The sequence below is a fragment of the Galeopterus variegatus genome, unplaced genomic scaffold (genome assembly GCF_000696425.1).
Source record: "Galeopterus variegatus unplaced genomic scaffold, G_variegatus-3.0.2 Scaffold431, whole genome shotgun sequence".
Classification (NCBI taxonomy): domain Eukaryota; kingdom Metazoa; phylum Chordata; class Mammalia; order Dermoptera; family Cynocephalidae; genus Galeopterus; species Galeopterus variegatus.
The window spans coordinates 631,413-648,961 of NW_007726542.1; the positions used below are offsets into that span (position 1 = coordinate 631,413).

The window sequence follows — 17,549 nt, forward strand, 5'->3', positions numbered from 1 at the left end:
AACCCTCGGCGGGAGCGCCACCGCACTCCCACACTGTAGCAGTGCGCCACCAGGCTGGCCCCGACACACTCTAATTTTGAGACGCTCCTAGTGTAGGAGAGTCCCAGGCCTCAGCCCCACTTTGGTGCCCAGTTCTCAAGAATGTATGGTGCTATTGGCATTACCCAAAGTGCTTGAGGGCCCCTTTCTGTGGTTCCCTCTGGGTTGATGGGCTCCTAAGGTCCTTCCTTACCAGTCTATACATCTTAAGTTTATGATGTCATCTCCTTAAGCCAAGAACTCATCAATCCAAAAAGTTGAGTTTTCCAAGAGTTGTCAAATTTCCAGCTTTATCCTACTGTCACTGCAATAACATAGTGGATAGGTGCTTTGGCTGTAGATTCAAACAAATGTAGCACCAATCCCAGCCCCACCTCCTGCTAATTATTTTGGCAAGTTATTTAACCTCTGAGCCTAATGAGGATAATAGCGTTTAACTCACAGGGTGGTTGTGAGGAAAAATGAAAAGCTGGGAAAGCACTTCGCCTGGCATCCAGTAAATTCTCCAACATGGCAGTTTGAGGCCTTCAAATTATAACTGATAGGTATTTATTCTGTACTATTTGTCAGTCACTGTGCTGTGTACTTTGCTTACTATTTTTAAAATTTATTTTACATGTGGAAGATTCTTAAAAAATATTTAAGAAAGTTTCATGAGACAGGNGAACACTTAAGTTACTATGAATTTGTAAACACTGTTTATAGCTACACCATATGTTGTGCTATGATTACATTTGTTTTAGGACAAACAATCTAGATTGGAGGAGGAAGATAAAATTGGAAGTATCTGATGTGTTCGAACACAAAAGATTTATACTTTTGACATAGATATTGGCACTGAATTAATGATACTTAAACACAAACCGAACTAAGTATATGAAAAACCAGGCAATTATTAACTACAAGGAATTAAAAAATGTGTAATAGCAAAGACTTACAGAGCATCTACTATATGCTTGGCACTGTTCTAATACATACAAAGCACCTAGAGAGAGCTTTGTAACTCTTAGGTGCAATATGAGGAAAAGACATTGAGGTTCTGGGATCAGGTGGAGGCTGCTTTACAGTCCAGCATAGCCTATGCACTTGGGAACCTCTTGACCTCAAGCAAGTCACTTCAACTCTCAGGGACTGTTTCCTGAGCAACTCCTACTTTGCAGGGCTGAAGTGAGGACTAAAAAAGCTATTACATGTAAAGTGCTCAACACAATGCCTGGTCCATTTTAAATCCCAATACACAGGAGCTGTTACTATGAATGGGGTACTTCCAACCTGCTCTATTGCCAAAAGGGAAAACTCAAGTAAATATAATCCAAATGTAGCAAACATGCGAGTGCTTTTGCCAAGAAAATATTCAAATATAGTGTCTGCATCAAAACTAAAAGTTAAAGGAAAAAACTCACAGGATACATTAAAAAAAAANGTGCTGTCTGGTTAGCTCAGTTGGTTACAGCATGGTTTTGATAACACCAAGGTCCAGGGTTTGATCCCTGCACCAGCCAGACACTCTCCCCCCAACCCCCAAAATTCCTGTTACACATATCTGCACTGTCCATTTTTAACTTTCTGCAATGATGGAAATGTTCTATATTTTCATGGTCCAATACCATAGGCACTAGCTAGCTACAGGTGACTACTGAGTACTTGAAATGTGGCTCCTACAACTGAAGAAGCCTATTTTAAATTTTAATTGATTTAAATGGAAATAGCCACATGCAGCTAGTGACCACTATATTGGGCAGGTCAGATCTATATGATTTGGTTGCTTAAATGTTTGTGAAAACCTACATTAATATACATTAAGTTGTCTTAAGAGTTATTGTGCAATTACTCTTGCTTAAATAAGTACATCAGCTGTTGAAAATAATAAAAGCGGCTCAGTAAGCATTTCTGGAGATGTGCTGTACTCAAAAATCTTGGTTTGGGTTTAGGATAGTAAAAGATCCATCCCATTCCTCTTGTATTATGCAACACTTTAAAAAATAATCCAGTAATTCCTGAAACATACCCAGACAAAATTCAATTAACTCTTTTTTTTGGACAGATAAGAGCCTTTGGAACAGCCACATTAGCAGCTGGTTGACACACACCAGCACCTCAGGACATCTTGACATAATTTAAGTTGTAGCATTGACACCAGGTTCATAGGCATGGGTTTATTCTGCCCTTCCCAACATCCCTGGCACATCATAGGTGCTCCCTTAAAAAAGCTGGGAGTGTGTAGAAAACAAGTGGCCTGTTATATAAAACTCTAAATTTATTCAAAGTGTTAAAAGATTTCACTCTCCCCTCCAAAATATTTTACAATTTAAAAAAAATCAAAACTATTTTCTATTTTCTCAGCCACTGTACAAGTTGCTGCTTCCTTTTCTCAGGACTAGCCTCTGCCCCTCCAACCCTTTTTCCCTCCTGCCCTTCCCCCTCAATATTGCTATAAGCTTCTTTATACAACCCTCCACCGTTTCTTCTCCCCATGCCCTGCCTGGTACGGCTTCTCTTCTGGATTTCAGGCCCTTGGCTGCAAGTGAGGCCAAAAGGATGTGTAGGATACACAGGCAATGCCCGAGGGGCAAGACTATGCTTTGTGCTTCTGGGAGAACGACTAGTAGGCCTTTTTCTTTGTCAAGTGGAGGATCATTGTCCTTTTTGTCCCATGGACACCTGTTCAGAGCCAAATATTTGGCTTGGGGTTGCCCACAGCCCTGTAGCCCTGCCCTTTCTCTAGATTCCCCAGGCAGCATGGGTCCATGACAGCTGGGTCTAATGTCCGTATCNCCCTTTCTCTAGATTCCCCAGGCAGCATGGGTCCATGACAGCTGGGTCTAATGTCCGTATCGTCTGTCTGCCTGTGGATTGTTAGGGACAGAAGAGTTGCACATAATTAGAGTGGGGCTTGATGGAGCCCCAACTTAGTGTGGGCGCCAAACCCCCAGGGGAGGAAGTTTTGGTTTTGTGGTAGGCAAAGCCAGGACCAGCCAGGACCAGCCAAGGCTGTGGGAGGTAGGGAAGTAGTGGCAGGAAAGGTCTGACCACACAGCTCTGGGATGAGCAATGTTCCTTCTGACAAAACCTCCCTCTCCATCCTCCCGTTATATAAAACTCTAAATTTATTCAAAGTGTTAAAAGATTTCACTCTCCCCTCCAAAATATTTTACAATTTAAAAAAAATCAAAACTATTTTCTATTTTCTCAGCCACTGTACAAGTTGCTGCTTCCTTTTCTCAGGACTAGCCTCTGCCCCTCCAACCCTTTTTCCCTCCTGCCCTTCCCCCTCAATATTGCTATAAGCTTCTTTATACAACCCTCCACCGTTTCTTCTCCCCATGCCCTGCCTGGTACGGCTTCTCTTCTGGATTTCAGGCCCTTGGCTGCAAGTGAGGCCAAAAGGATGTGTAGGATACACAGGCAATGCCCGAGGGGCAAGACTATGCTTTGTGCTTCTGGGAGAACGACTAGTAGGCCTTTTTCTTTGTCAAGTGGAGGATCATTGTCCTTTTTGTCCCATGGACACCTGTTCAGAGCCAAATATTTGGCTTGGGGTTGCCCACAGCCCTGTAGCCCTGCCCTTTCTCTAGATTCCCCAGGCAGCATGGGTCCATGACAGCTGGGTCTAATGTCCGTATCATCTGTCTGCCTGTGGATTGTTAGGGACAGAAGAGTTGCACATAATTAGAGTGGGGCTTGATGGAGCCCCAACTTAGTGTGGGCGCCAAACCCCCAGGGGAGGAAGTTTTGGTTTTGTGGTAGGCAAAGCCAGGACCAGCCAGGACCAGCCAAGGCTGTGGGAGGTAGGGAAGTAGTGGCAGGAAAGGTCTGACCACACAGCTCTGGGATGAGCAATGTTCCTTCTGACAAAACCTCCCTCTCCATCCTCCCGTTTCATCTTGCAGGTCCCAGTATGATTCCAGAAAGAAGGAAGAAAAAGAAAAGGATTCTGTTCTGCTGATGGCAAGAAGGCAGGAGATGACAGAGTGCTCAGGGTTGGGAAGAGGCCTGCTGGAATCTGTGGTTGTCACTGCTGCCCTGATCTATGAGGGAGTTGCGGGGCACCGGGAACCAGGCCCTCAGAGGCTTCATCAGCTCTGTTCCTTGTCTTTGACTAATAAGACTGTATGCTGGCCCCCACTGGACACAGATAAGACCACACGGTTCTCCAGCTGTTTGCCCGTCATTTCCACGGGGCTCCAGGCATCCTCATCCTGCCCTGTGCCCAGCTGGTAGTTGGTGCCCATGCCCCAGGCAAAAACATGACCTGCAAGGGAGAGAAATGGCAACAGCTGTCTCCAGGACCCCTACTCCCACCTGTTTGTAGCAAAGGAAAAGGAGAAGCCTGGGACATGGGGGTGAATTTTGGCCTTGGCCAATAGCAACCTGGCAAGGTCACAGCCTCTGGGAGTTCAGGTAAGTTGTGAGAAGCCAAGGAGATGATGGATAAAAAAACTTTGTAAACCAGACACTGCAGTCCTTACACATTGCCAAAGGCTTCTCCCTCCTTCTAGGCATGGCATTCAAGGCCCCTCATGACTGGCCGCTCCTCAACCCCCTACATCACCCTCCATTGTCAGGACCAGCAACCATTGAGACTGCTCAATGGGATTCCATCCTTTGCTTTTCAAAAAGGATGGAAACTTCGAGGTGCAGTGCAAGCCCCACTTCTTCAGGATCTCCAAGACTGTCCCCCTCACCCACTCAGGTTTTGCCGGCCACTTGTTCACACCCTCTTTTTCAAAAAGGATGGAAACTTCGAGGTGCAGTGCAAGCCCCACTTCTTCAGGATCTCCAAGGCTGTCCCCCTCACCCACTCAGGTTTTGCCGGCCACTTGTTCACACCCTCCTCTGCTCTGCTTGCCAGGACTCTGACTACTAAGTCTTCTTTTTCCAAATAAGATTCTAAGCACAACTCCCTGGGAAGCTAGCACATACTAAGTGGTACATAAGCACATAAAGTGCTCCACAGTGGCAAGTGTAGAGCAAAGCCTGGGCTGGGGTTTGCAGATTCAAGTCCCATTCCCTCCCTGGGCCTCAGTGACATCTGCCCCTTTGCTGTTTTTCTCCTCTGCAGAACAAATCACCTTTATGAATTTGTTTACTCATTTTATGTTTACCAAAGCCAGAGCTTCTGAGAATTGGAGCAAAGCAGTGTTGTCACAAACACCGCTCTCTGCCTCTCAGCTCGGCCTGATGGTGGATACTGCAGCCTGCTGGGGAGTTCAGTAAGAATCACCACCCCCAGGCCCCAACCAAACCAAGTGTGGACAGCCCCACTCACCATCCTTGGTTACAGCATACCCCACAGAGGCCCCACAAGCCACTGAGGAGACAGCAGGCAGCCTGGAGATGAGGGTGGGTATGCTCTTCTCCTCAGCACCCTCCCCAAGGCCCAGCCGCCCATACTCAGCCCGGCCCAGGCTGTATGCTCTTCCTGTGGGAGGAGGGAGAGAGATGAGCAGTAGCAGAGGGCATGCTCCAGGCAAATGGGCAGTAGGCCAGGGGACATCCCACATCCGTGGGAGCTTGTCTCCACTCCCAGGGTGGGGAGGAGGAGGTCTTCAGGGTCTCTTCCTGGCTTTGGGGGAGGTCTAGGAGAACCTCCACATAGGCCCCCATTGAACTCACACTTGGAAGAGTGCCAGGACTCTGGGGGAATGGGGTGACTGACCCTCATGGACCTACGTCTGGCTCAACCCATGCAACAGGCCCAGGTTCCAAGGACCATGGTCTCAGGAGTCCAGCCAGGCCTGGGCCAAGGGAACACCCTCTCCTCAACCTAGAGAAGGACCCGGAGGTACTACCTTCTGAATCCATGCAGACTGTATGATGCTGGCCACCAGAGAAGCCGACCCAGGACTTGGTGGAATTCTTGAAGGACGTCAGGTTCTGGGGTATGAAGCAAGATTCCGTGCCTGGGGTTCCTGGGGGAAAGACCAGTACAGAGCTAACATGTATGAAGGTGTTCTGGGAGCTGCCCTTTCAATCCCCTCCCACAGTAAGGCCACCCTCTACCAGGATAAACATTCTTACTCTACAGATGACAAAATGTGGCTCTGAGGGGTTAGGTGACCCATAAAAGGTACACAGTGAATACGTGGAGCCAAGACTGCAACCCAGGTCACTTGGTCATGCCTGATGCTGGGAGCAGAACTCACCAAGCTGATGGTAGTTGGAGAGGCCAAAGCCATATACATGGCCCTCTCGGGAGATGGCAAAGGTGAAATAAGCACCACAGAAGGCATCCTGGAATCTCACATGGCCCCGGCTTCCCCTGGATTTCAACATTACACACTTGGGGACCAGGAGTCGTTCTGCAGGCAGAGAGGAAGCCAGGGACAGTGACAGACAGACATATATGGCCTCTCTTCTCTCTGCCCCTGAGTCTGTTTCCCCTCCATTACAAAAGTCCTTGAACCGAGACTAAACAGGGACTCTTATCCCTATTTTACAGAAGAGGTCAGGCCAAGAGAGTACAAGTGCCTTACTCAGATTCATAGTTATTAGAGGTAACATTTACATGGAACTTACCAAGTGCCAGACAATGTTCTAATTAACTCATCTAAATTCACAGCAACCCAATGAAGTTGGTTTAGAGGTAGGTAGGTTTAGAGATGAGGAAAATATATCCAGGGTCCCATATCAAGTAGGTGGCAGAACCAGGATTCAAACCCAGGGTAGTCTTTCTCCAAAGTCTGAGTTCTTAACCAATGTAAGTCCATCTGATGCAAGCCTGAACACAGAGAATCCCTCCTGCCTTGGCCTTCACTGGGGGGGTGGCTCAACAAGTTGCCCCACCAGAGGTACCAAAGCCACTTACCAAGGCCCTGCCGGCCACCACGGTTGGCAAATAACTCAGGCACACGGCCCAGCTGGCCCTGCTCCCCACAGCCCAAGGTGTAGAGGTCACCATCAACTGTCAGCATCACCAAGTGGTCATTTCCTGAGGATGAGAGGAAGGCAAGGGGTACAGGCTTGTCTCTAAGGTGCAAGGCTGGTCCGGCCCTAGAAAAAGTTTCTCCAACTCCTGCCCAGAGCAAACCCAGACTCACCTGAGGCTACCTTAACCACGGGCACGTCCAGCTGCACTTGCACGGGCACCATGCTCTTCTTCATGGGCTCCAACAGCCCGATCACACCATTATTGTCCTAGAGGGGAGGGACAAAGCACTTATCAGCCAGTCCTTCCTGCCTCATACAACTGTCTGGTGATGGGTAGTGGTAATAGATGGGATGGAGAGGAGGGCAGGAGCCAGGCCACATACTGAAATACTTATGAATGAAATCATAAGTGTCTGGGATTTGCATTAAAATAAGCAAAGAGTGGGGGGGGGGGGGGAAAGGGAAAAAGAGGGGGGGGGGGGGGGGGAGAAAAGAGATAAACAAGTCTGGCCACAAGTTGATAATTGTCGAAGCTGTGTGGTGAGTAGATGAGGGTTCAATATATTATTCTGATTACTTTTATGTGTTTAGAATTCTCCATAAAAAACTTTAAAATAGCTCTAATGAGGAAACACCCCATCAGATTCTTTTATTGTTGACATTTGAAAGTATATTAAATACCAAAATGCCAAAACAATTTTAATGCTGAATCTGTTTTCTCAACTATGTTTTCCAGCCTTAGAAACTCTGAGATGCCACAATCCCTGCCTCCCAGGCCTCTGGGAAGTGTGAAAGAGGGATGGGGAGGGGAGGGGGAGGCTGAAGGGAGGGACATAGGGAGGACAGCAGGCTTCCTTGATCAGCCTCAAACCAGAGGCATCCTTGACCCACCCCTTTCCCAAGACATACATCAGATTCAAGGAAGCAGCCAGAGGTGTAGAAAGGCCCTGATGAAGCCAGCGACCTGGGTCTGGGCCCAAGCTCTGCCTGTGGGCCTTCATCTCCCCACCAGTAGGTAAGTACAATGGGGGCATGGAGGTAGATTATCTTTGGGGTCCCACGCAGTCTTCCAGACCCAGCCTTACCCGGAAGGAGCCCCAGAGGAAGACACGGCCATCCTCAGTGAGGGCCGCTGTGTGACTGTCTCCTGCTGACACCTGTACCACCTTCTCTTGCAGTTCCACTTTCCCAGGGACCATCTCTGAGCCCTCCGCTGATGTGTCCCTTCCCAGAGCTCCCTCATCATTGCAGCCGAAGGAGTAGACCTGTGCCCAGGATGCCTCCATTAGTGCAAGGTCTGGCCTCTCAGTCCATTATTGTTTAGGCCACTCCCTGCTTGGCCAACCAGTTTCATCTCCACAGTGAAAAGTGTGTGGCTGAAAGGACCTGTCCAATGCCTGCCCCCTAGGCCCTTTCCAACCCCCTAACCTACCTGGCCACTCTTGCTTAGACACACAGTGTGCATGCCCCCAGCCTCAGCTTGCACAACATCCTCCGGAATAGGCACCAGGGCTGGCTTCTTCCTCTCCATCACATTCTCACCCAGCCCCAGCTGGCCCACGTCGCCCTGGCCCAGTGTCAGCACCAAACCTGCTTCTGTGCTGTGGGACCTGTGTGAGACTGAGGGATGAAGAAGACAGCCCCTGAGTATGCAGGATGATGGGAGAGAGAAGTCACTTCATGGGCTCTGGGATCACACAGACCTGGGTTCAAAGCCCTGCTATGCCAGAGACCATTAGTATCCCTTCCCCAATCTAAGCTTCCTCATCTGTGACATGGGGATAACAAAAGTATCTATCTCATAAGGTTTTGGTGAAGATTCAAAACTGAGCACATTATTAACGTGAAAGAGAGGAAACAGAAACAAAGAGACACAATACTGTGAAACGAATCTTGGTGCGGAGGATAAGAGGACAGTGAGGACACAAGACAGTTTTCCTGCTTAGCTTTACACTGTTGGTCAGGAGCCATGGTGCCAACAGGCAGGGCTGAGATAATAATGTCTACCTTTTACTGACTGCTTACTCTACTAATGCTAAATTTCTTTGCAGTCCCCCAAATTATGCTGGACATTTTCCATATTTAGGATCTTGTTTTAGGAACAGAGCCTCCAAGAGGCTCAGTGACTTTCCCAGAATCACAAAGCTAATTAGAAGATTCTGCACTGAAACCAAGGGAGACTACACAGGTCAGAGCCGTCCCCAGCCTCCATCCTAACACTCCTCCATTCACAGGCTGTAATTTTTAACTCCTGGACATATTCACAGAGGAAAGCTGACCCCTTTTGCCCCATCCAGCAGCAGATGGGTATTTGCACAGAGGCATTTGCGGAGAGGTACATGCCAACACGTGGGCTGCACAGGGCCCTCTGCTGGTCATTGTAGGCCGCCCGCGGCCAGGACAGCCAAGAGCGTTCGGCCCCTCCCCCCGGGCCGCTGCAGCTGTGCAGAGGGTGCCCTGAACAGGGAGCCACCTGGTCGGGTTTTCCCCACCGCAAACACCTTGGCAGGAGCGGGCACCGGAAACATGGCGGGAGGCAGCGGCCCTCACGCCTGCAAAAGACAGACAGTGTCTGAGTGTAGGCCCTCACTCCCTTCTCCCAGATTGGGGGTGGTGGCTTTCTCTCCTCCCTGTTCTTCTTCAGGGTCCCAGGAGAGAGGAAACCACAGCCACCTCCCTCAAATGCTGACATTATCTCACTGAATCCTCACAGCAGCCCAGAAAGGTTAGTGCTGTTCTCACCTTCATTTTATGAAGTGGATAATCCAAGCTCAGCAAGGTTTGGTCACTTGCCCATGGTTACATAGCTAGAAAGTGGCAGAGCCACAACTTGAACGCACATCTGGTAGTCAGTGGTCCTAACCATAATGCATTACTACCTGGTGCGAAGCCCTAAGATCTAGTTTTTTTGCCAGTACTGCCTGAGTGATTTTGGCCAAGTCTCTGCCCCTTCATGATTCCCAGAGTGTGGGATTCAATGAGCTATAAGAGACCTTCCATCAAAGTGGGGTCCCTGGACATCCAAACCCCTCAGCTTCAAGTGTCAGGAAGAAAGGAGCCCAGTCCCAGATTCTCAGGGCTCTAAGAGGCCACCCACACCCCAGAAGAGGCCGAGGCCAACATACCCTTCACCTTCTTGCTTTTGGGGATGGCATCTTCTGGGGGTGATCTTCTCTTAGCTATGCGCTTGGGTGGCATCTTCCTGTCCTAAAAGATCCAGCCAAATACTACATGTTAGAAATGGGAAACATTTTCCTGCACCAATTAGGCAATATTTATCAAAACCCTAAAAGGATAAGAGGAATTGCCTAGAAATTGCCACTTCTCAAAATCCCGAGAACAAAATAATGGATGCACCCAAAGATTAAATTCCACAAATATTCTCTATTATATTCTTCATAACATAACATAAAAAAAAAATGGGAAACATTTTCCTGCACCAATTAGGCAATATTTATCAAAACCCTAAAAGGATAAGAAGAATTGCCTAGAAATTGCCACTTCTCAAAATCCAGAGAACAAAATAATGGATGCACCCAAAGATTAAATTCCACAAATATTCTCTATTATATTCTTCATAACATAACATAAAAAAACCCTAAACAAACAAACAAACAAACAAAGAGGGCTGCCCTGGTAGCTCAACTGGCTAGAGCACAATCTTATACCACTAAGGTCATGGGTTCGGATACCCGTGCTGGCCAGCCACCAAAATAATAATAATAATAATAATAATAATAAAAATGGAGCAACCCCTGTGCTCAATAGTAGTGGACTGGCTAGATAATATGTGGTATATTCATGATAGAACAGTACGAAGCCATTAAAAGTGATGAATTTATTGAATAAGATGTTCACCATGGCCAAGTAAAACAAGCAGACTGAAAAACAGCCTATCATCTCATTTTTGAAAAAAAAGAATGCATACACACATAAAAATATATGTAGAAAAATGTGTGGAAGGAAACATACCCAGTATTTACAATGGTAACCCTTGTAAAATGGAACTATGGACGATATTTACTTTTTTGGGGTACCTTCCTATATTTTCTAAGATGTTTAACATGAAGCATTACATGTATTTTGTTTTTTAGTCTGTTATAAAAAATTAAAACACTAAAGAGCAACATTAGGTGAACTATCCCTCATAACTCCCTCCAACCCTGAGATCACCACTAGTAAGTAACCTTGGTGATACACTATTGTTATAATCAAACAAAACCAAAGCTATTTTCATTAAATAAAACCAAATCGGACCATGTGGTTCCCCCCTTTGATCCAGAAGCACCACTTCTGGCAAGAGCCTGGCTTTCCTAAACAGTCCAACAAGAGATAAAAACTATATATGCAGTCATACTAACAAACACCAGGTGCTACAAAATGAGGAAATCACCTATTGGTGACAAGGAAGGTTGGACCTAGGAAGATCTAGGGCAGCTGAAAGCCTCTCACACCTGAGCCTCTTCCCCCTTATTTATTTATTTATTTTTTCCTTTTTGTCTTTTTTTTTACTGACTGGTAATACAAGGAAGGTTGGACCTAGGAAGATCTAGGGCAGCTGAAAGCCTCTCACACCTGAGCCTCTCCCCCCTTATTTATTTATTTATTTATTTTTTCCTTTTTGTCTTTTTTTTTACTGACTGGTAATGGGATCACAACCCTCGGTGTCGCGCCCATACCGGGGACCGGCAACGGGATCGCAACCCTCGGTGTTGCGCCCGCACCACGCTCAGCCAGTGAGCGGGAACCGGTCTCCACATGGGATCCGAACCCTCGGTGGGAGCGCCGCCGCGCTCTCAAGCGGCGCACTGTAGCAGTGCGCCACCGGGCCGGCCCAGCCTCTCCCCCCTTTAATTGCTGCGTCTTCTCCAGGCTTCTGGGAACATTCTCCCCAGCTCTCTCAATTTCAATCCAGCCCAAATAGTGTCCAAAGCCATTTTTCTTCCACAAATGCAGCTCCAGAAATAAATCTTCATTGAGCTCCACTCTTTAAGGTCATGAAGACAGTCAAGTTGCCTAAGGCAGGGGCCCCCAAACTCTGGACTGTGAATGGATGGCTGGGGGTAGGGTGCTTTGCAGCTATCCAGATGCAGAAATGGTATAGCATGTGGTGAAGACTGCAGCCTCTGGACTAGGCTACTTTCTAGCTGTTTCACCTTGGGCAGTTATCTAATCTCATCATCAGTTTCCTCCTCAGTAAAATGGGGATAATAATAGTAACTACACCATGTGTGATATGTAAGATTAAATGAGCTAATTATTGTAAAAGTACTTACATAGTAAGTGCTCAATAAATCAGACTGGTGTTATAGTATCTAGGGTCTGCCCAGATAATGCTTAGACACAGCCCTATTTGGGAACCAGTGGTCTAATCTAACATACCTCTCCTCCACTTTATAGATAAGGGATGGAGGCTCTACCCAAGGCTACAGTGGAACTCCAAAAGCCCTTCTCAGTCTCAGCTGTGGCCCTAAATACTGCTCCACCCTCCATCCATACCCCCGCCAATTTCTTCCTTCCAGTAGGTCCTAAGAGCCTCAGTCTCTCCAATTCTTCACTCCATGGTATATGAACACAGGGCTAGGCACTTTTCTACTAATTATCCTGGGGGAGGAGATTAATGTACCAAAGATAGGGAAATGACCAAAGGCCAAGAATCCTGCCAAGCCTGTGTAGGTTGAGCTTTTTGCAGGTTGTGACTGGCCCAGTTCTGACTCTAAGGAGGTGACAGCTCTAAACCTCACCCAACTTTTATTCTCCCAGAATTGGGGCTCCTTCCTTCCAACCTGCCTCTTTGAGACCCCTCTTCCCACTAAAAATGCACTAAAAATGGACTTCTTTGGGATTAGAGGGAACTGGTTCACCTTACAGAGCTGTGGCTTGCTCGCCTCTGCTCTTGTGACCATAGCTGGCCAGTGGCCTTAATCCCTCTGAGCTGTAACCTCATCTGTAAATGCGATATAATGACAACTTAAAGCTGCATCAAGAATGAATGAAATGTTTGTAAAGAACTTTGCAGTGCCAAGCACACAGTAAGTACTCAATACATGACAGCATTTACTCATTAATTCCATAAATATTTACTGAGTGCCTATTACCACTGCTTGGCTGTGGGCCCAGAGGTAGAGCAAGGAAGAAGTAGCTCCCTACTCTCATGGAGCTTACATTCTAGTAGGAAAGAAAAAACCCCCACAAAATTATTACAGATGGTGCTGTGTGAATAAGAAGCAAGGTGATGTGACAAGAGAATAACCTTGGTTTGCATAATAATATGAATATACTTAGTGCCATAGAACTATACCCTTAAAAATGGTTAAAATGGCAAATTTTGTTACATACAAGGGTACTTCAAAAAGGTCATGGAAAGATTTGTATTATCTTCCAATTCTTTTTTTCCTCGCACTTTTTGAAGCACCCTCATATATTTTACAATAAAAACAAATAAAAAGAGAATAACTTGGGATAGGGAAGGAGAGGGTCAGGGAGGTGACATTTAAGTTAATACCTGAAATATGAGATGAAGCCAGCAGAAGACCAGGAGAAAAGCCTTTGTAAACAGTGTAGAATGTTTAGGAACCTGGGGGGGAAAGTGGGGCTGGAGTGATCAGTCAAATGGGACAGAGCAGGCAGGGCGCTGGACCATGCAAGGCCTTACAGGGACAACATTGAAAATTTTTAGGTAGAAGAATGCCTTCACCAGATGTGCATTTAAAAAAAATTGTTCTGGCTACTGTAAAGAAAATGGAATGGATTGGAAGGAGTCATTAAGAGTGGGAAGCAAAAAAAAAAGAATGGGAGGCAGGCAGACTTTTTAGGAGGCTATTGCAGGCGACCAAAGGAGAGATGGTAGTGACTTGATTTGGTCTGGTCTGAGGCAATTGAGAAAAGTAGACACAATAGATCTACTTAGGAGACAGACTTGATTTGCTGGTGGATTAGATGGGGGAAGTGAGGGAGAGAGAGGGAGGAACCAAGAATGACTTGTTCATCCTAAAAAATTTAGGGGAAGGCTGGCCAGTTAGCTCAGTTGGTTAGAGAGCAGTGTTATAACACCAAGGGTGCTCTCTCACTCATGCCATACTTGCCACGTGATAGCCTGGTTGCCACAGGACCCTAGAGAGTTTCCCACCCAGAAAAAGGCCCTCACCAGATGCGACCCCTGGACTGTGGACTTCCCAGCCTCCAAAACTATCTTGCCCACCCTGCAACCAACACTGTTTCCATTTCATCTTGATCTCCCTGGACAGAGTCAGAAGGGATACCTACCTGCTGGAATCATTTTCTTCTCAGAGCTCTGCAACTGTATGTAACAAAGTATTTAATTCTAAGCTATGAGACAAGCATGGTGATTGAGAACACAGGTTTTGGAGACATAAAGACCTGCTTATAAATATTGATTCTGAATATAATCCCTGACTCCATACAACATGTTCCAGGGCAAGTTAATCTTTCTAAGCTTCTTTTTTGTTCATGAAATTGGGATAATAAGAAATGGGTTGTACTTAGCACAATGTATGGCATGTGGAAAGTGCTCATTTAACAGTGATTAATACCCAAATTCAGATAAAGAAGTTTGAAAAATATCAGTGCACTTAGACTTGTAGAAAATGTTTCAGGGCCGGCCTGTGGCTCACCCGGGAGAGTGCGGTGCTGATAACACCAAGGCCACGGGTTCGGATCCCATATAGGGATGGCCGGTTAGCTCACTGGGTGAGCGTGGTGCTGACAACACCAAGTCAAGGGTTAAGATCCCCTTACCGGTCATCTTTAAAAAAAAAAAAAAAAAAAGAAAATGTTTCAAATTCTGGTGTTAAACAGACACATATAGTTTTCTCTCATGAACAGGAAAACACGTTAATATTTGCCCTAAAGACTCCATAGCAACTTACATATATTTTCAACCATATGGATCTTTTCTTCTGTTATAAACTATATTTAGTGTACATAAAATTTTCATATTGAAAATACTTTACAAGTAAGCAGGAATTCTTTTACGGAATATAAAAATTTTAGAAAATAAGTGCACTCATGAAATGCATTTTAAAATTTATGGTAACAATTAAAATGAAAGTCTATTTGCTTTGAGCAAAATTGTAATGTTCCTAAATTAACTGACTGTATTTTCCCATAACCAAAACTTTGCTGATACATCTCTGTTCTGTGATGTGATATAGCTTCCAAAGGAAAATATAAAATTTAAGAGAAAATATTAAATTACTTGAAAATTCATATATCACATTGATTGGGTATTCTGGCATTTTATTAATGAAAGGTAAATAAAAATATAGTGAGCTATGGAAATTTTTAAAAATGATCATAAATTCAGAGATCCGTAATAATTCACCAAATGATAATTTTCAAATACTTTAATAAAATAGTTTGTGAACCTATTTAGAAATATACCTCAGAGTTTTATATAAAAGCATGATTAATGATAATTTTTAAAATAATCATACTTTTACCTTGATTTTTTCTCCACTGGTGGGAAATTAAAACCATGATAAGAAAAAGTTATGTCACAATAATTTCTTTCCTTTTTCCCTTTTTCTTTTGAATTAGGAATTTTCAAATTAAAAAAAATAACACCACCACCAAGGTCAAGGGTTCAGATTCACATACCAGCCAGCCACTAAATAAATAAATAATCCTGGGGATCCTGAGCAGGCTTCCCAGGATCTCCCTATGAGCTCGTCCAAACTCAAGTACTCCCAGGCTTGGGTTTAAATGACTAGGTGGACAATAGGCTTCCATTTAGTGAGATGGGAAAGAAACACTGTGGGACAAACATGAGGGGAGACACCTAGAGTTCCACTTTACTAGGTGGATTCATTAAGTCTGAAGTGCTAGGTAGCCATCCAAGAAGAGATGTTAAGTAGGCAGAGTTGGATGGGTTAGGGGTGTGGTATATAACAGGTATCCCCTTTAAGGTAGACAGCTGTACCCCAAGGCAAATCTCCCATCAGTTCAACAGAATGATCTGCACCAGTTAGTTGTGCCCAGGAGGGAGACTGTAGTAGCATGAAAAAGTACACACAACAAGAAGTCAGGTGAGAAAAAAGGAAACAGAATTACGTCAGCACATTGGCACTGATGCTGGGCTGACCTGTGGGCAAGGCCCGGAATAGAGTCAGAAAAGTAAGGGCTATATGAGGTGATTGGTATCATGGGGCACTAACAAAAAAACCTGTTACTGTGGGATGGAACTGACCCAGTCAATGTCTCCTTTACTACCTGTGTTTGGCTAACATTCCAGAGCATCTCACTGCAAGCTGGCCACAATGGTCCTACTTTACAGATGAGGAAAGTGAGGCTCAGAAAGGTGAAGTATCATGCCAAGATTGGAAGAAGTAGTCAAGATCTGAACCAGGTTGGTCAGACTCCAAAGCTGGTGGTTTTGAGTGTTATAGGAAGCTGCTTCTGCCTACTTCCTCCTCATGCTCCCTAGTCTCTCAGCTTGCCTGGGAACTATCTCTCACACTCTCTCCTGTAGGAAAGACAGCATCTGGCCTCAGTCTTCTAGCTCCCCACACCCATCTCATTCTCCAAGCCATTCATGATCTTTCCAAACCCCAAACTTGAAACAAGGGGCTGGCCTGCTCAGACTCCTTAGTTGTTCCCTCTGCCTGGAATGCCCGCATTTCTTAGCTTAGTATTGGAGGCCTCTAGGATCTGGTACTGACAGAACTTTTGGCCTGATCCCTTGTCTGTCACACCTTCCCTTCTCTCCCCAGAGATAATCTCCTCGTCAGACCCACCAGGCTAGACTGCTTTCTGTCCTCTCCATACCACTTACATTTCTATGCCTTGAATTTCCCTTTCCCATCCCTTATCCAACTGGAACATCTACTCATGTCTCTTCTTTTTTTTTTGCACTGGGTGGTAAGGGGATCCAACCCTTGACTGCTCTCTAATCAACTGAGCTAAGCGGCCAGCCCATCTACTCATGTCTCAAAGTCACCTCTTCCGGGAAACATTCTCTGATCCGTCCCCTCAACCTAAACTAATCATTCTCTCCCAGAGAAACTGGGACAGACTTTTGGATCATAATTTACATGCCGATCCACTACTCCCTAAAATGTGAGCCCCTCTGGGGGCACTGTCCACTCACTGTATCTTGCATATGCAAAAATCTTTTACTTCTCACAACAGGCTGAGCTCACAAAGGAGGCACTAGCACTCCTGTTTCAGAGTAGAGAGCACTGAGGTTCAGAGAGGTAAATTTACTTGCCTAGCACAGTGAGTAAAGGACAGCCAGATTGATTTAAAAAAAAAATTAACAAGTCAGCTAAAGGCAGACTATGATCCAGGCAGGGGGCTGAGGCAGCCTGAGCAGGCCTCCCCAGGGTCCACCTATGAGTTTGGCCAAATATAAGGAGCAGAGAGCAGAAGCCAGCTGAGAGGGAGAGGATGGTGAGAGCAGAGAAGAGACACAGAGGCAGCCAGGGCCTGAAGTTGGGCCAGGTGGGTGACAGATTCACTGAAAGACCTGGGGAAGGACAATGGGCTCAACTCCCTGCTGTGGTGGAGAGAGCACTGACTTGAGTCCCACGATCTGAGTTCTCTTTGAGCTCCAATTCTTCATATCCAAAATGGAGGACTCTAGGCACTGCACAGGACTGTGGTGAGCAACCGGAGAGGCA

At 45.9% G+C, this 17,549-nt stretch overlaps 1 protein-coding gene across 2 annotated transcripts; it reads right to left on the bottom strand.

The window, feature by feature from the left end:
• Positions 1–3,128: 3,128 nt before the first annotated feature.
• Positions 3,129–10,110, bottom strand: RCC1 (regulator of chromosome condensation 1). Of its 2 annotated transcripts, XM_008568689.1 has the most exons (10): positions 10,035–10,107; positions 9,411–9,461; positions 8,342–8,529; positions 7,995–8,174; positions 7,080–7,176; positions 6,848–6,970; positions 6,186–6,341; positions 5,832–5,951; positions 5,309–5,461; positions 3,129–4,291 (listed from the first exon to the last, which is right to left on the bottom strand). In XM_008568689.1, exons 1-10 carry the CDS (start codon positions 10,105–10,107, stop codon positions 4,116–4,118), a joined length of 1,317 nt encoding a protein of 438 aa, XP_008566911.1. In that variant the 3' UTR covers positions 3,129–4,115. The 2 variants fall into 2 exon arrangements, with proteins under 2 accessions (XP_008566911.1, XP_008566910.1); XM_008568688.1 differs by lacking the exon at positions 9,411–9,461 and having other exon boundaries at positions 10,035–10,110.
• Between the last annotated feature and the right edge of the window lie 7,439 nt (positions 10,111–17,549).